The following is a 24,088-nucleotide window of genomic DNA, read 5'->3' as shown; positions in this document are numbered from 1 at the left end:
ACACAAGACACATGCGCAGCACCCCCTCTCTCACATACATGCACTCAGCACCACCCCTTCACAGACATGCGCAGCACCCCCTCTTCTCACCGACATGCACTCACTCCCCCTCTCTCACCAACATGCACTCAGCACCCCCTCAGCCCCCCTCAGCCACACGCTCACCCCACTCTCTCTCTTACACACGCTCAGCCCCCCCCCACACCCGCTCAGCCCCCCCTCACACCCGCTCAGCCCCCCCTCACACCCGCTCAGCCCCCCCTCACACACGCTCAGCCCCCCTCACACCCGCTCAGCCCCCCCTCTCAGACACACGCTCACCCCACTCTCTCTCTTACACACGCTCAGCCCCCCCCCACACAGCAGCTCAGCCCCCCCTCACACCCGCTCAGCCCCCCTCACACCCGCTCAGCCCCCCCTCACACCCGCTCAGCCCCCCCTCACACCCGCTCAGCCCCCCCTCACACCCGCTCAGCCCCCCTCACCCCCCCCTCACACCCGCTCAGCCCCCCCTCTCAGACACACGCTCAGCCCCCCCTCACACCCGCTCAGCCCCCCCTCACACCCGCTCATCCCCCCTCACACCCGCTCAGCCCCCCCTCTCAGACACACGTTCAGCCCCCCCTCTCTCTGACACACGCTCAGCCCCCCCCCCCCCCTCTCACAGACACACGCTCAGCAGCACCCCCCCCTCCCACAACACCAAATCCCCAGCTCCGGCGACTGCTCTAAGTTCTGTTCTGAGGCCCTCTCTCCCATCACTCCGTTGTCTACTCTCATCCAATCAGTGGCTGGCTTCTCCAGAAAGTAGCCTCTGATTCATCAAGTAGCCCTGTAGCATTTTTCAAACGTGTCCATCATGCCAAGGACCCCCTGGGTGGCTGCCGCAGGCCGTCTTGGTTTCGCGGAACCAAATGTGCCAACCTCTGGTGTACACTATCGGTCTCCTCATTTAAGGACGAATGTAAATGTATTGGAAGCAGTTCAGAGAAGGTTTACCAGAGTAATAATTGGGCAGCATAGTGGTTAGCACTGTGGCTTCACACGCCAGGCTCTCAGGTTCGATTCCCCGCTGGGTCACTGTGTCTGTGCGGAGTCTGCACGTTCTCCCAGTGTCTGCGTGGATTTCCTCCGGGTGCTCCGGTTTCCTCCCACAGTCCAAAGACGTGCAGGTTAGGTGGACTGGCCATGAAAAATTGCCCTTAGTGACCAAAAAGGTTAGGATGGGTTATTGGGTTGCGGGGATGGGGTGTAAGTGAGGGCTTAATGTGGGTCGGTGCAGACTCGATGGGCCGGGTGGCCTCCTTCTGCACTGTATGTTCTATGTAATACCTGGAATGGGTGGGTTTGTCTCACGAGGAAAGGTTGGACAGGCAAGGCTTGTATCCACTGGAGTTTAAGTAAATGGTGACTTGATTAAAATATACAAGATACTGAGGGGGTGAATGTAAAAGGTATGTTTCCTCTCCATGGTAGGTAGCACAGTGGTTAGCACTGCTGCCTCACAGTGCCAGGGATCCAGGTTCGATTCCGGCCTTGGGTTACTGTCTATGTGGAGTTTGCACATCGTGTGGTTTTCCTCCGGGTGCTCCGGTTTCCACCCACAGTCCAAAGATGTGCAGGTTAAGTGGATTGGCCATGATCAATGTGCATGGTCACAGGGATAGGGCTTGGGTAGGATGCTCTTTTGGAGGGTCAGTGTAAACGTGATGAACTGAATGACCTCTTTCGGCACTGTTCCTGTGGGAGAAAACTAGAACTAGGGATAATTGTTTAAGAATATAGATTCTCTCATTTAAAACGGAGATGTGGCCAATTTCTTTTCACTCAGAGGGTCCTGGGTCTTTCTTTCTTAAAAGGCGGTGGAAGTAGAATCTTTCAATAGTATTAAGGCAGAAGTAGAAAGATTCTTGGTAAGCAAGAAACATAAGTTATCGTGGGGTATCAGGGGTAGGATGCAGATTTGAGGTTATGACCAGGTCAGCCATGATCTTATTAAATGGCGGAGCAGGGGCCGAATGGCCTACTCCTGCTCCTTGAAATTTATAATGCAGAAGGAGGCCATTCGGCCCATAAGTCTGCACCAGCCCTTGGAAAGTGCATTTTACTGAAACCCATGCCTCCACCCAATCCCCGTAAGCCGACCTAACACGAGGAAGAAAACAAAATATGTTGATAAGATGGATGGAAAAAAGGTGTGGGTGCGGGGGGATCCGGCGTAAACTAGTTGAGTTTAATGACCTGTTTCTGTCCTGCAAGTACGATGTAAATGCAAATTTATTTGCCGCATCCCATCCCATCTTGTTGATGCCCTGTATGGCCAACCCTCGACGGCACATCTATCCCATCTTACTGAAATGAATGGCTCCTCAAAAAATGTATCCACATTAAAACAGTGATGACTTCACTAGAAGTATGGGTCATGCATCTCATCTGTCTGTCTGTCTGTCTGTCTGTTTCCTCTAATTTTGAGCTATGATATGAGCTCCTAAGGCAGGCCCTGTGCTTGCTGTCGTTGATTTATATATACACATGCTGCGACAAGCACTAATAATAAAGGAGAAAATAAAACCAGCCACTTCCTCCCAAAATAGGTGGAAATTTATGGCCTGTCTCAGACACTCGATAGATTATTTGTTACATTTACACAGCACATCTTATTTTTAAACTGAATACTCGTAATACTGCAATTCCCAGCCAGAAAGGAGATGGTTGGTTCATTCCCCTGTTAATCGCACTGCAGTAAACAACCAGGATTGATTTTGTGCATACGATTTGTTGTTCATAACTATCCTCCACGCACTGCATTATATTGGGATAAACGCAGAGTTTCTGTCACAAGTTCAATTTTCTGCAGTTTTGTATAGGCTGCTAAAATAAACTCTGTAGACTGCTGTAGTGCACATATAAACCCTGTTTGCTGAAAGATAAACCATGTTAAGAGGCTCATTCTGCCTCTAATTTACTGACTGGCACACTTGTGTCAATATTCAGCCTTGTATTTTTAAATATATTAATTTAAAATGGGCTAATACCTCTTAACACATCAGTGGGTGAAATTTATATAAGCTAGTACGTTAATATTCCACAGCATTAGGGTGCTTGATTTACCTCGACATAATAATAATCTTTATTGTCAGAAGTAGGCTTACATTAACACTGCAATGAAGTTACTGTGAAAATCCCCTAGGCACCACATTCCGGCACCTGTCCGGGTACACGAGGGAGAATTCAGAATGTCCAATTCACCTCACAAGCACGTCTTTCGGGACTTGTGGGAGGAAACCGGAGCACCCGGAGGAAACCCACGCAGACATGGGGAGAACGTGCAGACTCCGCACAGACAGTGACCCAAGCCGGGAATCGAACCCTGTCCCTGGCACGCTGAAGCAACAGTGCTAACCACTATGTTATCGTGCCATGATTAGATGGCCTAACTGAGAATCAGAGATTGCACATTTAATTCACACTTTTTTTTAAACATTTGATTTGGCATCAGCAAACATTCAGTGGAAGGAAGACTATGTTGATGTGGTTAGGGGAAGAGCCTGGTGTGGGGCATAGAAACACGGCAAATGGCCAGTTTCTCTGCTGTAAATACACTGTATTCCTGTAAGTTACCCAATCACCTGTCTGGAATATTTTGTAACTAAATCAGCATTGGATATACACAAACATTTCCCAAACAGAACTAGAAAGCCCCGATCTGTAAGGACTGCCCCAGAATAAGCTTCAGCCTTCCTGGCTTTTAAATGCAATGCTCGCTTCCCAGTTCAGGATCTAGCTGGGTTAGTAATGTAGCCAAACCAAATTGCACGCTGGAAAATTTGGTCAATGAAGAAAATATTCAGACTCAAACTAAAAAGCAAAAAAGTGCACAATGATGGAAACCAGCGAAGTCCAGGCACAAGGCCGACTGTGGTGAAGCACAAGAAAGGTCATAAGCAAAAGATAGCAACTTCGTAGTGAAAAGGGGGAAATGGCGTTGGAACTCGATAACCGCTGACATTTGACCCTGAGCAAGAGGTTACCTGACCTTTGTGTTTGCAAAGGGGTGATAAGGTGGAAAATACATAGGGAACCATGAAACAGATGTGTCTACCAGATTGGAAGAATAACCTCAGCCACATGAGTGTCTTACACATGTCATCAAACATTCCAGAAGGGGAAATGGTGTAAAGGTACGGGAGATCGAAGCCCAAGGAGCAAAACTTCTGGAACACCCATCGCAGAGAACAACCCTAAATCAGGTCCTCTGGAGACCAGTGTAGAACCCACGTAAAAGAGCCCGGCCAGCTGTTCTGCTAGGGTGATGCTGGAGTTTGATTCGTGAGTTGAGTCATGAGGTGAGTAATGTTTATCAAGTATCTGTGTGACATGCACTGAGTTAAAGAGAGTGTGCGGTAAAATAATCTGTGACATTTATTGTGTTTAAAGTCTACGTGACATATTAGTACAAATGAAGAGTCTTGACGTGAATACTTTCCGTCTTGTGTAATTTGTGCGATGTGGCAGTTATAAACCTTCAAGGAAAAGAGGGGGCAACAGTACTTTACATTCTGGCCCCCCCGCCCTGCAAGTATTCTTAGGATGGTGGGAGGGAAAAATAATAATCCATTGTTTCCCCTCCTGCTACCAACTGTTGGAAAATGCACATTAATATTGTTCAGCAGTTCTAAGAAGGAACTGCATTTACAAAGCAACCTTCACAATGACCACTGAAAATTTTGTGTAGAGTGGATTATTTTAACCACTCCAGTGATTGACAGTGTTACATAATTAAGCACCAAATATAAACGGGACACAATCCAAAGCTGGAGCAGGCCTGAATCTTCCCAAATAGGAAGCAGAAAAAGATTCAACCCAAGTTGCTGTTTCCCCTCAGGACCATGAGAAAGTCCCAATGCGCATCCGTCCTTTCCAACGACGCTCACCACCCCCAGGCAACTAACCCTGCTCATTCGACATTGTCAGGGAGTGCCTGCGGAGGGGGATTGAGCATGGTTCAGGGTGGGGAAGGAGAGGGTGGTTAGCACTGTCGGGGTAGGGCAGCACGGTGTCGCAGTGGTTAGCACTGCTGCCTCACGGCACGGAGGACCCAGGTTCAATCCCGGCTCCAGGTCACTGCCAGTGTGGAGTTTGCACATTCTTCCCCCTGTCTGCGTGGGTCTCACACCCACAACCCAAAGATGTGCAGTGTAGGTGGATTGGCCATGCTAACTGCCCCTTAATTGGGAAAATAAAATTGTCAGGGTAATGGAGGGGCTGAGCACTGTCAGAGGGCGAGGGGAGGGGGGGAGAAAGAGAAAAAAAAAAAAAAAATCGGGGTTGGTGGAAGTGTTTGAACGCTGGGATGAAGGGATAATCGTGATGGGGGGGTGAACACTGTCAGGTAAGGAGAGTGTGAGGATCATTAGATCTGAGTCAATGTGTTGGTGCAGCGAAGATTTTATAACAGGAATGGTAAAAGCGCCATCTGCTGTCACAACTGCAGATTGCACAGTGTAAAATCAAATTTTTTACTGCATACTTACATAGGGAAACACAGGTCTGAACATCAAATAGTATTGGTTCTAAATTCATCTGACAACACACAGGCTTTCCTGTATGGCTGCTTGTACAGCACTCTTTCATTGCTGCTTCACTGAAATCTGAATATGCTTGAAAATGGAGGGGGCGTGCAGAAGCTTACTGAACGGGAGCTCAAAGTCGTCACAAACAAGAGTGTATACTTATTCTTGTAACTTCAAAGACATTTCTAATTCACGCGCACATTTCTGGCACCCCTAGCTTCCCATGGGCAGTGGTGGACCTCCTTGAAGCTCCGAAGTTCGTGATGAAGGTGCCCCCAAAATGCTGGCAGCAGTTTTAAAGCAATTGAATGAATTCCTCGGTCACCAAGAGAGTAGGGTTACCCAGCTTGGTGGGGACTCAGCAAGCATGGTAGGGTTTCTTCCACAAAAGGACATTAGTTAAACCAGTTGGGTTTTCAAATGCCAATTTGCTGGCTTCATGGTCACCTGTACTGATAGCACTGTTGCTTCACAGCGTCAGGGTCCCAGGTTCGATTCCCGGCTTGGGTCGCTCTCTGTGCGGAGTCTGCACGTTCTCCCCGTGTCTGCGTGGGTTTCCTCCAGTTTCCTCCCACAAGTCCCGAAAGATGTGCTTGTTCGGTAATTTGGACATTCTGAATTCTCCCTCCCTGTACCCAAATAGGCGCCGGAGTGTGGCGACTAGGGGATTTTCACAATAACTTCATTGCAGTGTTAATGTAAGCCTACTTGTGACAATAATAAAGATTATTGATTATTATTAAAATGAAATCAAATTCTCAAAATAATTTAGGTGGATTTGAACTCTCATCCTCTGGATTAGTCGCCTGGACCACTGGATTACTGTCCAGTAATAGAACATAGAAAAATACAGCACAGAACAGGCCCTTCAGCCCACGATGTTGTGCCGAACCTTTGTCCTAGATTAATCATAGATTATCATTGAATTTACAGTGCAGAAGGAGGCCATTCGGCCTATTGAGTCTGCACTGGCTCTTGGAAAGAGCACCCTACCCAAAGTCAACACCTCCACCCAACACTAAGGGCAATTTTGGACACGAAGGGTAATTGATCATGGCCAATCCACCTAACCGGCACATCTTTGGACTGTGGGAGGAAACCGGAGCACCCGGAGGAAACCCACGCAGACACGAGGAGGATGTGCAGACACAGACAGTGACCCAAGCCGGAATCGAACCTGGGACCCTGGAGCTGTGAAGCAATTGTGCTATCCACAATGCTACCATGCTGCCCTTAAGAACAAATAAATCTACACTATATCATTTTACCGTAATCCATGTACCTATCCAATAGCTGCTTGAAAGTCCCTAATGTTTCCGACTCAACTACTTCCACAGGCAGTGCATTCCATGCCCCCACTACTCTCTGGGTAAAGAACCTACCTGACATCCCCCCTATATCTTCCACCATTCACCTTAAATTTATGTCCCCTTGTAATGGTTTGTTCCACCCGGGGAAAAATCCATGTACACTACATCCACTACTTTACCTTCATCCACATGCTTGGTCACCTCCTCAAAGAATTCAATAAGACTTGTAAGGCAAGACCTCCCCCTCACAAATCCGTGCTGACTATCCCTAATCAAGCAGTGTCTTTCCAGATGCTCAGAAATCCTATCCTTCAGTACCCTTTCCATGACTGCCTACCACGGAAGTAAGACTAACTGGCCTGTAATTCCCAGGGTTATCCCTATTCCGTTTTTTGAACAGGGGCACGACATTCGCCACTCTCCAATCCCCTGGTACCACCCCTGTTGACAGTGAGGACGAAAAGATCATTGCCAACGGCTCTGCAATTTCAACTCTTGCTTCCCATAGAATCCTTGGATATATCCCGTCAGGCCCGGGGGACTTGTCTATCCTCAAGTTTTTCAAAATGCCCAACACATCTTCCTTCCTAACAAGTATTTCCTCGAGCTTACCAGTCTGTTTCACACTGTCCTCTCCAACAATATCGCCCCTCTCATTTGTAAATACAGAAGAAAAGTACTCGTTCAAGACCTCTCCTATCTCTTCAGACCCAATACACAATCTCCCGCTACTGTCCTTGATCGGACCTACCCTCGCTCTAGTCATTCTCATATTTCTCACATATGTGTAAAAGGCCTTGGGGTTTTCCTTGATCCTACCCGCCAAAGATTGTTCATGCCCTCTCTTAGCTCTCCTAATCCCTTTCTTCAGTTCCCTCCTGGCTATCTTGTATCCCTTCAACGCCCTGTCTGAACCTTGTTTCCTCAGCCTTACACAAGTCTCCTTTTTCCTCTTAACAAGACATTCAAACCTCTCTTGTCAACCATAGTTCCCTCACTCGACCATCTCTTCCTTGCCTGACAGGGACATACATATCAAGGACACGTAGCACCTGTTCCTTGAACAAGTTCCACATTTCACTTGTGTCCTTCCCTGACAGCCTATGTTCCCAACTTATGCACTTCAATTCTTGTCTGACAACATTGTATTTACCCTTCCCCCAATTGTAAACCTTGCCCTGTTGCACGCACCTATCCCTCTCCATTACGAAAGTGAAAGTCACAGAATTGTGGTCACCATCGCCAAAATGCTCCCCCACTAACAATCTATCACTTGCCCTGGTTCATTACCAAGTACTAAATCCAATATTGCCCCTCCTCTGGTCGGACAATCTACATACTGTGTTAGAAAAGCTTCCTGGACACACTGCACAAACACCACCCCCCATCCAAACTATTTGATCTAAAGAGTTTCCACTCAATGTTTGGGAAGTTAAAGTCATCCATGACTACTACCCTGTGACTTCTGCACCTTTCCAAAATCTATTTCCCAATCTGTTCCTCCACATCTCTGCTACTATTGGGGGGCCTATAGAAAACTCCTAACAAGGTGACTGCTCCTTTCCTTTTTCTGACTTCAACCCATACTACCTCAGTTGGCTGATACTCCTCGAACTGCCTTTCTGCAGCTGTTATACTATCTCTAATTAACAATACCACCCCCCCACCTCTTTTACCACCCTCCCTAATCTTATTGAAACATCTATAACCAGGTACCTCCAACAACCATTTCTGCCCCTCTTCTATCCAAGTTTCCGTGATGGCCACCACATCGTAGTCCCAAGTACCAATCCATGCCTTAAGTTCACCCACCTTATTCCTGATGCTTCTTGCGTTGAAGTATACACACTTCAACCCATCTCCGCGCCTGCAAGTACTCTCCTATATAACGACTGCACCAAAATGCAGGAAATCAATGCTTCTCTAGAGGGAGGGAGGGAGAATTCTGAAGTGTCATTCACCAAGTAGTTTGCCTTACTGAGAATTAGCGGGATCCAACTTCTGTACCACGGTCATTGAGTCGGGCAGTCAATGCAGCACAGTGGAAGGCATGGATTCACTGCAAAGTGTGACCTTAGAAAGACCAGTCTCTTCACCAAGAAAGATCTCTCCTCATCTCAGTCCTAAATGACTGACCCCTTATGCTGAAACTATGACCCCCTAGTTTTAGACTCTCCAGCCATAGTTAAAACAGACACTCAGCAACTGTCCTGTGTTAAAAGAATTTTAACAGATCCAAACATTGGATAAATTCTGCCTTCTAAACACAAACTGATCTCCGGGCCTCTGTTCACAGTGAGACATTTCAACTGTTACAATGGAGCAAAAATACCATTGCAGTTATGTGGCCTGGGTTTTGTCAGCAAAACCAAGGAAGTGATCATCGACTTCAGGAAGCATAGCACGACCCCCGGTCTATATCAATGGCTCCGAAGTGGAGATGGTCGATAGGTTTAGGTTCCTAGGGGTCACCATTAACAACAGATCCACTCACGTTGATGCAACAGTCAAGAAAGCCCAACAACGTCTCTACTTTCTACGGAAGCTAAAGAAATTCGGCATGTCTGCATCGACTCTCACAAACTTCTACAGATGTGCGATAGAGAGCATCCTATCCGGCTGCATCACAGCTTGGTATGGCAACTGCAGGGCCCAAAATTGCAAGAAACTACAGAGTGTGGTGAACTCAACGCATCACGCATGCTTGCCACCCTCACATTGATTCTCTCTACATCTCCCGCTGCCTCAGGAAGGCAGACAGCATTGTCAGAGACCCCTCGCACCCAGGTTTTGCCCTCTTCCAGACCCTTCCATCAGGCAGAAGATACAAAGACCCTGAAGACCCGCACATCCAGACTTAGGAACTGCTTCTTCTACACGTCTACTAGACTCCTCAATGACTCTCCCTCGGACTGATCTGTTCCCTGTAAGACACTACTCACGATGCCCTATGCTGCTCTTGCTCATGTCATATTTGCTATGTTTGGCTCTTGTCGATGTACTGTGTACTTTTTCGCATTCACTGTAACGATCAACTATTCTTTTTTGTCAACTGTGTACGTTTCCTTGGCCGCAGAGAAATACTTTTCACTGTACTTCATTTTTTAATCAAATTTTAAAAAAAGCTTTGAGAATTTAAATACATACTTAGCTTGACGGAGCCATCCATTCCCAGTAGGATATTGTCACTCTTTATGTCCCTGTGAATGACCTGGTTTGAATGTAGGAACTCCAGTGCTTGTAAACACTAGAAAAAACAAAAAGAGAGAAACGACTGTAAAAAGAACAGGCCCATTTTACGATCCCAGACCAGACAGCAACAGTGGATACTGCGCCTAAACCCCAATATTTTTGTTTATTTTCACTTATTCCATCAGCTGCTTCAATTGCAGATAAACAAAACACAATCCAGAGTAACTCATTTTTTAAGACAAGAAAGAAAGTCGGTGGGTCAGCGAGAGACGAAGATAATAATAATAATCGCTTATTGTCACAAGTAGGTTTCAATGAAGTTACCGTGAAAAGCCCCGAGTCGCCACATTCCGGCGCCTGTTCAGGGAGGCCGGTACGGGAATTGAACCCGCGCTGCTGGCCTGGTTCTGCATTACAAGTCAGCAATTTAGCCCACTGTGCTAAACCAGCCCCAAGATGGCAGTGGAATGGAGAAGGAAGGGGCTAGGCAGCAGCAATGGCCTCCCCTTTCCCAGAAAATGTCACATCCAAGTTGAGACCATCAAAACCCAACAGGGCCCAGAGGGTGGTGGGAGTCTGGAACTCGCTGCCTGACTGGGTGGTTAAAGGCAGGAAACCTCACAGAAAAAGCATTTACATGAGCACTTGAAACACGAGGGCATACAAGCCTACAGACCAAGTGCTGGAAAATGGGATTAGGATAGATAGACGCTTGATGACCAGCGCAGACACGATGGGCCGAAGGGCCCCATTCTGTGCTGTAAAACTCTATGACTACATCAATTATTTCCAGTTTCTAAAGCAGCTTTCTGGATAATCCAGAGACAGTGAGTTATTCAATTCCATTCTTCAATGCTCAATCTCCATTTCTCTTCAACTCGAATAGCTCTCTCTTGTATGTGGCAACATACCGGGCATCAAAGCACTGGGACTGCAGCGCTGAGGACCTGGGTTCGAATCCCGGCCCTGGGTCACTGTCTGTGTGGAGTTGGCACATTCTCCCCATGTCTGCGTGGGTCTCACCCCCACAACCCAAAGATGTGCAGGGTATGTGGAGTGGGCACGCTAAATTGCCCCTTAATTGGAAAAAAAATAATTGGGTACTCTAAATTTATTTAAAAAACATACCCAGCATCTGTGCTGAGGTCAGGCTGAATGTTCTCACACATAATACAAGGCTTCTATTTACAGACAGTTTGGTCTCGATGAATTACTTGTTGGCAGCGCTGCCCAGTTATTTCAGTGCTGTTTTTATTTTATAAAAATCCTTCTCATTTTACAGCGTAATGACAGAAGACAGTCCATTTGCCAACTTTCACAAATTGAAATTGATGAACTCTAACAGTTCCTCAGCATTATGCGGAGTGTGCTGAATGAGAGAAGTCAAGTGTTCATTGAAATTATCAGAACATAGATAGAAAAACTGAGATAAATATATTTTAAAATCAGATATACATTGTAAGAAATTTATAATTTATTGAGTGGGGTGTGGAGGGGTGGCAGTCAGATTAGTCTTTACAAAATAAGTAGATGTCCAGGCTGTTTGACACACAGTCTGCTAGCTCTTACTCGAGGTATCTACTCAGCTCCATTTCCACCTCTCACAGATTTGTTTTGGGACATAGGAACAGGAGTAACATTCAACCCCTCAAACCTGTGCCCTATTCAACCAGTTTGTAGTAATAATCAGGGCCTAGTTTTAAGGCAGATTAAATTGGATATCTTAAAGAATTGGGCACTTTAAAAACCAGTCTGCAGAACCAGAATATACAGAACTCAGACAAGCTGCCGGGGCCTGTCTAAAGCAGTCGCTGAATAACCCATTAAGTAATTATCATTGCTACTTGAGATTCACTGGCCTATTGTTCACAGTTCTGGCTGTCCCATCAAGTGATAATCGCACCTACTTAAGATGCGTTGGCCTATTGTCCACAGTTCCCGATAACCCATCAAGCAATCATTGCTCCTCCCAGGGTGGGCTCAGGTGCCCTGTCAACAGGTCATCAACCAGACCATTGGGCAATGACACCCTGCCTCCTGAGACTCCATTGGCCGAAGGCCAAGGGCAGGTGAAGTACGGAGGTGGGTGGCGACAGGGGAATAAAAAAAATAGGCATTCCAGACATCTAGGGAGAAAGCACTGAAAGCTAAGACAAAGCAAGAGTCGAGGCAAAAGGGTCGAAGCAAAGACTCGAAGCTTGGTGTGTGAGGTGACCTTGACCAGACCAGAAGGAAGGAAGCAAGTAAGGAACAGCCAGCAAGAATCACCTTTACTAAAATGAATCAGAGGGACACAGGGGTCGGATCTGCCGCTTACCAAATCACCTTTGTGGGAAGTATAGTTGAATCCTGAGTGTTTCTTGTATGTATAGTGGGTAATTTATGGGTTAACTATATTTTATAAAGTGTGTTGCATTATATCTGTGTCCTACTTTGTTCTACTCATAAATAAAGACACCGTGGTAAACTTTCATTAAAGAGCTGGTTGAAGTATCTGAATTGGACAGATACAACAAGTTCATTCAGTCATTACTGCACAGGATGAGGCCACTCAGTCCATCAAGTCCATGCCAGCTTTCTGTAGACCAATCCTTTCAGCCCCATTCTCCTGCTCTATCCCCACAGCCCTGCAAGCTTATTTCCCTCACGTGCTCATCCAATTTCCTTTCAAAATCACTGGCCCCAAAAGTCTGTCTAGCTCAGTCTATGAATATACTGAACGATGGTACAGCCACAATCCTCGGGGGTAGGGAATTGCAAACACTCATAACCTCTTGCATGAAGAAATGTTTCCTCATCTGGGTCCCAAGTGGTTTGTCAACACTGGGCCCAGTTTACTGAAGGAAAAGGAAAAAGGGGATGCAATTCAGGTTTTCTGTATATGAAGAGATCTGCATTATCTTCGGGTCTTACTGTGAGGACTCTATCCTTTATACTAGAGTAAATTCCAGTCCCTGGAATTCCTAGCTGGGCACTCAGCCAGGGAACTGACACAGCTCATCTCACTGTTAGCTGCCCCTGAAAGCTCAAGTTGTCAATGAAAAGCAGCTCCAGGTCACTCAACAAGCCACTGTTTACTGAAAGCAAAATCTCAATTGTTCCCTTATGCATATTCTCCCAAGACCTTTCACCTTTGGGGCAGCACGGTAGCACAGTGGTTAGCACTGTGACTTCACAGCCCCAGGGTCCCAGGTTTGATTCCCCTCTGGGTCACTGTCTGTGCGGTCTCTGCATGGGTTTCCTCCGGGTGCTCCGGTTTTCTCCCACAGTCCAAAGACGTGCAGGTTAAGTGGATTGGCCATGATAAATTGCCCTTAGTGTCCAAAAAGGTTAGGTGGGGTTATTGGGTTAAGGGGATAGGGTGGAAGTGAGGGCTTAAGTGGGTCGGTGCAGACGTGATGGGCCGAATGGCCTCCTTCTGCACTGTATGTTCTATGAAATCTAACCACCATTGTGGCAGCGACAATAGGCAAAAGGTCCTCCAGTTTTAATTTTAACCATTCTTGTAAACAAAAGACTAACTTTAAATAGCACGCTGATGTTGAAGTTGATAAAAGTAGTGAACTGTAATAATAATCGTGATCATCCATTCAGGTCAGAATCACAGGCGCTCAGAAGGAGGCCATTCAGCCCATCATATCAATACGGGCTATTTGAAGAAATTGGTTGCAATCGCCCTGCTCTTTCTAAATGGCCTCGGAAATTTTTCTTCTTCACATCTCTTTTTTTTAAAGAAGTGTTTTTATTGGGGTCACATCTTGTATTTCACAATTTATAAGTTACACTTTACAAAACCGCACCAAAAAGGAAAATCAAAAAAGACAAACAGAGATCAGCACATATATTTACAGGCAATTGTCTTCCCTCGCCCTGTGGCCATGGGCCCCCTTTAGTCATCCTACATCTGTTACAAGCCCCTGTATGGCCGGAGCACATATTTACAGCTGTCTATTTACAGTTCAGTTTGGACTTCAGACCCGTCCTCTGCGGCTTTGCCCCTTGTACCTCTTGTTTTCTCTCCCGTTTCCCCCCCTTCCCTCCCCCCAATCCCTCCTTTCCTTTTGTCCCGTGGCTCGTTTGTGTGCCCCCCCCCCCCCACTTTATCTTGTTCACAACTTTATCCAATTTCCTTTGTAAAGTTGCTCTTCAATCTGTTTTCAGTGCCTTCCGGCGCATTCAGGATAATTTACGGCTTGAAAAAAAAAGCTCTTCACCACCCCTCATTTTCGTTGCTAGTTGACTTAAATTTGTGCCCACTGATTACCAAACACTTCTGCCCTCATATATATATTTTAATCCTCATTACGATGAAAACCCCTGTTAAATCTCATCACAACTTTCTCCTGGTTCTTGCTTAAAATTTTTTTTTTTTTTTTTTAAAAACAGCTTTTAACATAAATATTCTTGATGTTTTACTCCAGGTTTTTGGTCGCGTTTTTACTTGATATTCTCCCCTTTATGGGATTTCCGAGGCTCTCCGGGATAGAGATGTGGACGGGGCATGGCAGAGCCGAGCCTAGTGAAAGCTACTCCATTTCAGGTATGTAGATCAAACTGTTGGGTTCACCAACATTGATTCGTGCTGCAACGGGAAAGTGCCTTTCAATTTAACCCTAGTCCTTCCAGGATATTTTCATCCCCAAGCATTTGGAAACAGCAAAATGTTTCCGACTGGGTTATGTGCCAGGCTCAGACTTTAGGGCAGGCAGAATGGGATGAGCAGCCTCATCTATTCTACTAGGTTCTATAATTAAGATTGTCTTATACTTGGTCTCTTTTCTCCCCTCCCATTTCCATAAGATTATAATGACAACCATATTTTAAAGGTACAATGATGGCCGTGAAGCGCTTTGGGACATCCTGAGGACAGGAAAGGTGCCACATAAATGCAGGTCCTTCCACGTTTGCCTGAAAGACTCACCTCTCTACACACAGCTGCTATCTGTCCTTCATCCATACATGTTTCCGTGACGACGTCAGTCAGTGAACCTCCTGCCAGGTACTCCATAACCACCCATAATTCATCCCCTACGAGATAACTAGCAGGAAGAAAAACTAAGTGAATGGCCCAAAATTTGCATGAAGACACAGCCATTTTATTGATAAAGATGCAAAGAAAAGCACATCATGTGGGAATCATTCAGCAGGTCTGGCAGCATCTGAAAAGCGATAGTTAACATTTCAAGTTGACGACCTTTTATCAGAACTGAAGGATGTTTTTATTTTATAAATTTAAGAGTACCGGCAGGATCAATGCTGGATATTGACGGGCAACCCTGACATTCCTCAAGGCGTGAATAAAGTAGCAATCTAATTTATCACTGATGATCCTCACTGCACCAAAGCACTTCTGCGAATAATACTGGGAGTGTACATATTGTTACGACACAAAACTTCCCCAAAAGCTTGTCTAGAGGCAGACACAAGTAATTCTGAAATAATTTAAAAAAAAAAAAAAAAAAAAAAATTTTGCGGACCCGATTAATTTTTTTCAATTAAAGGGCAATTTAGTGTGGCCAATCCACCTAACCTGCACATCTTTGGGTTGTGGGGGTGAAACCCACGCAGACACAGGGAGAATGTCTGAACTCCACACAGGCCGGGATCGAACCTGGGTCCGCAGCGTCGTAGGCAGCAATGCTAACCACTACACCACCATGCCGCCCAGAACTGAAGGTTGTTAGAGATGATCAGCTTTTAAGCAAATATAGCAACATTGGTCCCGTTATCATCTCCTTTTATATAGCACGATTGCCCTCCTCCTTCAGGTAACAGGCCCCAAGAAGTCCTGAAATGGGACTTGAACCCTGAGCTCGGGACGTTCCTCATCGTGCCACAAGACCTTCTTCTCACACAATCACATTTACCATTTAATCACTTCTGCCTTCCACCCAATCACAGACCTCTCACTTCAGTTATTTTTCTGTCCCCCACCTTTTCCTTGTATCTGTTTGTTCGTTCTGGTGAAAGCTTACTGACCTTAAATGTCAGCTCTGTTTCTCTCTGCACAGATGCTATGGGAATCACTTGTGGTGTTTCCAACATGTTCTGTTTTTCTGTCAGCAACTCACTATGACCACCAGAGGTCTGACGCTATTAGAGATTTTGAGACCATTATATTGCAAAGGGTTTTTAATTAATTTTCACTTTTTACCCCTCAAACCTGTTTTCGCCACTTAATGCCTGCAGCCAAGAGACCCACACATGTTTATAGGTTACTGCCAATGAATCCATGCAGTCGGCCAGCTGGCCACACTCCCTCACATTTCAACCCCTCTTAGAATTCTCAGAAGGAAATGGCACTTGCATTTGGCACTTCCAATACACAGATCGGCAATGGAGCCGGGCTGCACTCCCTCCCCTGTCTGTAGTATTGGGCATATCCATGCTAACATTCAGACCCATTCCCTTAATTATTAGAATATTAAAGTGCATCAATATTTGAATTGCTGAGTGGATCAGGCAATGGCCTCCTGTTACCTCGACAAAAAGTGCAAAACTACAGACTTCTATTATTTCTCAAAATGTGGGCATGCATCAAGAGATTTATTGCCCATTTTCAACAACTGAGTGGCTTGCTAGGCACTTGACAGAGTGCGCACAGTCAAGATTCAATTATACTGGCATGAGACTCAAATACAACATAGGCAAGACTGGACAAGGATGGCAAGCTTCCTTCCCTAAAGTACATTTGCGAATCAGATAGGTTTTATATAACAATCTGACAGCTTTGTGGGCCAATTTTACCACTATTTATTTTCAGGTTGGGTTAAAAATTTGCAATTCTAAAGCTGCTATGGTGGAATTTGAACTTGCATTTTCTGGATTATTGGTCCAGACTTCTGGATTACGAGTTGAGAAAGAGAACCACTTGATTATTGCACCCGTTCATTCAGATATCCCATTGTGGTATAAAGGATTTTTACTTGAAAGAATTGACATTTAGTTCAAATTTGATACTGATTGCACGCCAGGGCTGTTTGGCCAGGGCAAAAGGACACCAGTCTACCCAGCGACTAAACCGGTACCGATGCTCAGTGGAAATGCTTCCCTATTCACAAGGTGCAGACTGTTGGCCTCAGGGCTATAAAAGAGATGGGCACAGCATCTTTTGGATTAAGGGTGGTTACTGCTGCCTCACAGCACCAGGAACCTTGGTTTGTTTCTGACCTTCGGTAACTGTCTGCGTGGAGTTTGCATGTTCTCAGAGTTTCCTCCGGGTGCTCCGGTTTCCTCCCACAGTTCAAAGACGTGCAGGTACGATGGATTGGCCATACTAAATTGCACCTTAGTGTCCAAAGATGTGCAGGTTGGGTGCTGTTTGGGAGGGTTGGTGCAGTCTCGATGCGCTGACTGGTCTCTTTCTGCACTATAGGGATTCTATGATACTGTGGGATGGTTGTTCCCTGATTAAGGGGTGATTACAGGATAGTCATCCCCCCCATAATCTTTCTTTGATTAAGGGGTGGTTTTGGGATGGGCTCTCTTTACTTTAACTAATGAGTAGTTATAGGAAAATGGAGCTTCTTTGACTTGCACATTTACTTTGGGTTTCGGTATCTATTTTGACATAAAATGACACATAGTGCAACATAATGGTGATTTAAAACAATCCTTTAGCATAATTTTACTGTCAATGGTATACATGAATGCGTGCGTACAAACACGACAATGTCGTCATTTTTAAAAATTGGACTCTACTAGGTAAGGTAAAGGTAAAGCCGCCTTGGTCTCAGGTGACCATAGGCTGTTTTCCCCTTTGAAGGGGAGACTGGTGGTGATTTAACCCGAGGATCACCACACCTCGGGCGCGGGGCAAGGTTGGGAAGGCGAAGCCTTCATGAATAACTACTAACAAGCAGAGGAACTAAGATGCTGTCAGAGAGAACAAGCTCAAGCTTGTCTGATGGTGTATGGGTTTTTCATTTATTTTGTAATACATCTGCTGCACATTTTTCTGCACAACATGTGGAAACTTTACTCCACTATACCATTTTATTCTCCCTTGCTGGCAGGTGACTACACAATATTATTTTATCATAGAATTTACAGTGCAGGAGGCCGCCATTCGGCCCATCGAGTCTGCACCGGCTCTTGGAAAGAGCACCCTACCCAAGGTCAACACCTCCATCCTATCCCAATAACCCAGTAACCCCACCCAACACTAAGGGCAATTTTGGACACTAAGGGCAATTTATCATGGCCAATCCACCTATCCTGCACATCTTTGGACTGTGGGAGGAAACCGGAGCACCCGGAGGAAACCCACGCACACACGGGGAGGATGTGCAGACTCCGCACAGACAGTGACCCAAGCCGGGAATCGAACCTGGGACCCTGGAGATGTGAAGCAATTGTGCTCCAAGGCTATTATTTTCAATTGTAACCTAATTACACAGAACAATACAACACACATCACATTGGGGATAAATGTATATTCAATACTGGACATGGGAATCTGGCATTCTCTTGGATTTACACAAACCACTCAGCCAGTTTCAAATTGTCAGATCAGATCCCATCATAGGACAACGTCCATGGTCAGTTGCTTAAGACTACAGTAAATCACATATACACTCACGTGCATGGACGCACGCATGCACACTTTTCACTGCAGTACGTAAACCAACAAATCATACCACAAAACGTATGAAAGTAAGGGGTGCTGCATAAAGTCACGTGTTGCTCCCATCACGAGTATTACAAATTGTACAGATACCAATACATTCGCCCAGGCTTGTGCTCACGGACAGGTGAAATGGTCGGACGACAGCTCACAGCAACTACTCACCTGTCTAAATAATTAACAATATTGGGATTTTTATTTTCCCTCATGACCAGAATTTCATTGATTATCAATTCTTTCTTGGGTTGTTGTTGTAAATTCATCTGCTTGATTGCAACCTGAAAATAACAATTTGAAAAGACAATCAAGGAAAAAAAAAAAAAATCACATCTCATTTTTGGAAGGGGTTCAGCAAAGCTCTTTCGCGGTTGTTCTACAACAGCAATTTGTTTTCTCAAACTTACCTCTTGCCCCGTGGCTACATCAATTGCTGTGTACACTGTGCCTGAAGCTCTGTTGGTGAAGAGCAAATAACTATTAGCATATGTTTAACATGGTGAAAGGATCATTCACCACTGTAGCATGCAACTCATCTTAATTGACAGCTTGTAGTGTATAGAGCCTTTCATGTAATAAAACACACAAGGCACTTCACTGGAGCATTATAAAACGCGGTACGATACCATGCCACATAAGTAACATTCTTGCCATACAAGTGTTGGGCAATAACCATCTTCAAGAGAGACTCTAATCATCTCTACCCCAGGATATTCAATGGTATTACCATCGCTGAATCCCCGAGTATCAACATCTTGGGATTACCACAGGCAAGGTCCAGGAACGTCTTTTTAAAAAAATATATATTTTATTAAAGTTTTCAAACACAATTTTTCCACTTTACAAATCAACATAAGAGATAACACAATAACTAATAAGTAACATTATTTAAATAAAATAGTGAACTAGCAAAGTAACAAAAAATAGTGCTCCCCCCCCCCCCCCCCCCACCCCTCTGGGCTGCTGCTGCTGACAATCTATTTTCCCTTAACGTTCCGCGAGATAGTCAAGGAACTGTTGCCACCGCCTGGAGAACCCCTGAGCCGATCCTCTCAACGCAAACTTCGTCTGTTCCAGTTTTATGAACCCTGCCATGTCGTTTATCCAGGCCTCCACGCCGGGGGGTTTCGCTTCCTTCCACATAAGTAAGATCCTTCGCCGGGCTACCAGGGACGCAAAGGCCAGAATATCGACCACTTTCGCCTCCTGCACTCCCGGCTCTTCCGCTACCCCAAATATAGCTAACCCCCAGCCTGGCTTGACCCGGACCTTCACCACCTTTGAAATCACTCTTGCCACTCCCCTCCAGTACTCATCCAGTGCCGGACACGACTAGAACATGTGTGTGTGGTTCGCCGGGCTTCCCAAGCACCTCCTGCACCTGTCCTCCACTCTGAAGAACCTGCTCAGCCTTGCTCCCGTCATGTATGCTCTGTGTAGAACCTTAAATTGTATCAGGCTAAGCCTGGCACACGAGGACGAGGAATTTACCCTACTTAGGGCATCAGCCCACTGCCCCTCCTCAATCTCCTCCCCCAGCCCTTCTTCCCATTTTCCTTTCAGCTCCTCTACCAGCGCCTCCCCCTCGTCTCTCATCGCCTGATATATTTCGGACACTTTGCCCTCCCCGACCCATACCCCCGAAATCACTCTATCCTGGGTCCCCTGTGTCGGGAGCAGCGGAAATTCCCTCACCTGTTGCCTCGTAAACGCCCTCACTTGCATATATCTAAAGATATTTCCCGGGGGCAACTCATACTTTTCCCCCTGCGCTCCCAGGCTCGCAAACTCCCCGTCAATAAACAAGTCTCTCAATCTCCTAATTCCTGCCCGATGCCAGCTCTGGAACCCTCCGTCCATCCTTCCTGGGACAAACCTATGGTTATTCCTGATCGGGGACCACTCCGAGGCACCCGTCACCCCCTTCTGTCGCCTCCATTGCCCCCATATCCTTACGGTTGCCACCATCACTGGGTTCGTGGTATACCTTTTTGGGGAAAGCGGTAGCGGCGCCGTCACCAGCGCCTTGAGGCTCGTTCCTTTACAGGACGCCATCTCCAGCCTCTTCCACGCCGCCCCCTCTCCCTCCCTCATCCACTTGCAAACCATCGCCACATTGGCGGCCCAGTAATAGTCGTCCAGATTCGGCAACGCCAGTCCCCCTCTGTCCCTGCTGCACTGCAGGAACCCCCTCCTTACCCTCGGGGTCTTTCCTGCCCACACAAAACTCATAACACTCCTATCTATTTTCTTAAAAAAGGCCTTAGTGATCAAAATGGGGAGACATTGAAACACAAAAAGAAACCTTGGGAGGACCATCATCTTTACCGCCTGCACTCTGCCCGCCAGTGAGAGCGGCAGCATATCCCACCTCTTGAAATCCTCCTCCATCTGCTCCACCAGCCGCGTCAGATTGAGTTTGTGTAGAGTTCCCCAGCTCTTGGCTACCTGAATCCCCAAATATCGGAAGCTCCTTTCCACTCTCCTTAACTGCAGGGCGTCTATCCCTCTTCCCTGATCCCCGGGGTGTACTATGAAAAGATCACTCTTCCCCATATTAAGCCCATATCCCGAAAAATCTCCAAACACCCTCAATATCTGCATAACCTCTGTCATCCCCTCCACAGGATCCGCCACATACAGCAGTTGGTCATCTGCGTAGAGCGAGACTCGATGTTCCTCTCCCCCTCTAACCACCCCCCCTCCATTTCCTAGTCTCTCAACGCTATGGCCAGTGGTTCAATTGCCAGCGCGAACAGTACTGGGGACAGGGGGCACCCCTGCCTTGTTCCCCTATGTAACCGAAAATACTCCGATCTCTGCCGATTTGTGACGACACTTGCCACTGGGGCCCCATAGAGGAGTTTGACCCAACTGACAAACCCCTCCCCGAACCCAAACCTCCTCAACACCTCCCATAAATACTCCCACCCTACCCTATCGAATGCCTTCTCTGCATCCATCGCTACCACTATCTCTGCCTCCCACTCCGCTGGGGGCATCATTATCACCCCCAGCAGCCGTCGCACGTTGACATTCAATTGTCTCCCCTTTACAAACCCTGTCTGGTCTTCATGCACCACCCCCGGGACACAATCCTCGATCCTCGTCGCTAGCATGTTTGCCAGCAACTTGGCGTCTACATTCAGGAGCGAGATAGGCCTATATGACCCGCATTGTAGCGGATCTTTATCCCGCTTCAGGATTAGTGATATCGTCGCCTCCGACATTGTCGGGGGTAGAGTCCCCCCTTCTCTGGCCTCGTTAAAGGTTCTCGCCAGCAGCGGGGCCAACAGGTCCACATATTTCCTGTAAAATTCCACCGGGAACCCGTCTGGTCCCGGGGCCTTCCCTGCCTGCATATTCCCCAGCCCTTTAGTCATCTTATCCACCCCAATTGGCGCCCCCAGACCTGCCACCTCCTGCTCCTCCACCCTCAGGAACCTCAGTTGGTCCAGGAAATGTAGCATTCCCTCTTTTCCCTCCAGGGGTTGGGACCTATATAGCCTCTCATAAAAGGTCTTAAACACCTCATTTACCTTCCCTGCTCTCCGCTCCGTAGTTCCCGTTTCATCCCTAACTCCCCCTATTTCCCTCGCCGCTATTCTCTTACGAAGCTGGTGGGCCAGCAGCCAGCTCATCTTTTCCCCATATTCGTATCTCATCCCCTGTGCCTTCCTCCACTGTGCCTCTGCCTTCCCTGTGGTCATCAGGTCAAACACCGTCTGAAGTCTTCGCCTCTCTCTATATATAGTCCTTCGTCTGGGGCCTCCCCATATCTTTTATCCACACTCAAAATCTCCCCCACTCGGGGGTGGGGGCAGGGTTGGGTGGGCTGCCATTCCGTAGAGCAGGGACTCATTTTAGGTATCTGGGAGTGCAGGTTGCCCGGGTGTGGGGGAGGCTTCGCAGGTACAACATCACTAGTTTGGTGGGGAGTGAAAGCTGATCTGGCAAGGTGGGACGGCCTTCCTCTGTCATTGGCAGGTCGGGTACAGGCGGTTAAAATGAATGTGTTGCCGCGATTCCTGTTTATTTTTCAATGCCTACCGATTTTCCTTCCAAAGTCTTTTTTCAGGGAGATTGAGGGAAGGATTACCTCATTCATATGGGGAGGGTAGGTGGCCAGAGTGAGAAAGGTGCTGCTACAGAGGGGAAGGCAGGCAGGGGGTTTGGGTCTCCCGAACTTGTTGCACTACTACTGGGCGGCAAATGTGGAGAAAGTGCGGAGCTGGGTCAGAGGGGTGGATTCTCAGTGGGTCAGAATGGAGGAGCGTTTGTGCAGGGGGTCGGGGCTGAAGGCACTTGCAACAGCGCCGCTCCAGATAGCTCCGGGGAAATATTCAGGGAGTCCGGTAATAATAGCTTCATTGAAAATCTGGAGGCAGTTTCGCCAACACTTCGGGTTGGGTTTAGGGTCAAGGGAAATGCCGATTTGGGGGAACCACAGATTTGAGCCAGGGAGGTGGGATGGAAGTTTTCGGAAATGGGAAGAGAAGGGGATTAAGACGCTAAAAGATTTGTTTCTTCGGGGTCGGTTTGCAGGATTGAGGGAGCTGGAAGCGAAGTATGGGCTAGAGCAGGGAGAAGGGTTTAGGTACATGCAGGTTCGGAATTTTGCCAGGAAGGAGATACAGAGCTTCCCAGAGGAACCGGCCTCCACATTGCTGGAGGAGGTGTTGACGACAAGGGGACTGGAGAAGGGGGCAGTGTCAGCGGTGTATGGAGCTATTCTGGAAGAGGATAAGGCACCACTGGAAGGGATCAAAGCGAAGTGGGAGGAAGAGCTGGGAGAGGTTATAGAGGAGGCGGTCTGGTGTGAGGTGCTCCGGAGAGTGAATGCCTTCACCTCACGAGGGCGAGGATGAGCCATTTTTTTGAGGGAGTAGAGGATGTGTGTAAGCGTTGCGGGGGGGGGGGGGGGGGGGGGAAGAGAGTGAGAGAATCACGTTCATATGTTTTGGTCCTGTCCAAAGCTAGGGGAGTACTGGAAGGAGGTATTTCGGGTAATTTCCAAGGTGGTGCGTGTGAAACTGGACCCGGGTCCCCAGGAGGCCATATTCGGGGTGTCAGACCAGCCAGGGTTGGTAACGGGAGCGGAGGCAGATGTTGTAGCCTTCGCCTCGTTGATCGCCCGAAGGCGGATCCTGCTGGAATGGAGAGCAGCCTCTCCACCCAGTGCCCTGGCGTGGCGGGGGGACCTGTTGGATACTTGACCCTTGAGAAGGTTAAGTTCGAACTGAGGGGAAGCTCGGAGGGGTTCTACAAGTCATGGGCACTATTTATTACGCACTTTCAAGAACTGGATAACATCGAACATTAGTTGGGGGGGTGGGTGGTGGGGAGGGGGGCTGTGTAGATTAAGGGTGACTACGGGTAATCCCGGATTC

The 24,088-nt window shown here is 47.2% G+C and overlaps 1 protein-coding gene across 4 annotated transcripts in view; it reads right to left on the bottom strand.

Annotated features, from left to right (window-relative positions):
- The window catches only part of pak1 (p21 protein (Cdc42/Rac)-activated kinase 1), a 242,206-nt gene that overhangs the window by 13,031 nt on the left and 205,087 nt on the right, over positions 1 to 24,088 (bottom strand). For all 4 annotated transcript variants that reach the window (XM_072477377.1, XM_072477375.1, XM_072477376.1 and 1 more), the window contains 4 exons: positions 19,106 to 19,154; positions 18,867 to 18,979; positions 14,997 to 15,114; positions 10,031 to 10,130 (listed from right to left, as the gene is read on the bottom strand). In XM_072477377.1, coding sequence (XP_072333478.1) covers positions 10,031 to 10,130; positions 14,997 to 15,114; positions 18,867 to 18,979; positions 19,106 to 19,154 — 380 coding nt within the window. The remainder of the gene's footprint in view (positions 1 to 10,030; positions 10,131 to 14,996; positions 15,115 to 18,866; positions 18,980 to 19,105; positions 19,155 to 24,088) is intronic.

Source organism: Scyliorhinus torazame, chromosome 15 (assembly GCF_047496885.1).
Source record: "Scyliorhinus torazame isolate Kashiwa2021f chromosome 15, sScyTor2.1, whole genome shotgun sequence".
Lineage (NCBI taxonomy): Eukaryota > Metazoa > Chordata > Chondrichthyes > Carcharhiniformes > Scyliorhinidae > Scyliorhinus > Scyliorhinus torazame.
Note: the sequence above shows the minus strand (reverse complement) of the source record. Positions and strands in the feature narration are given on the sequence as shown.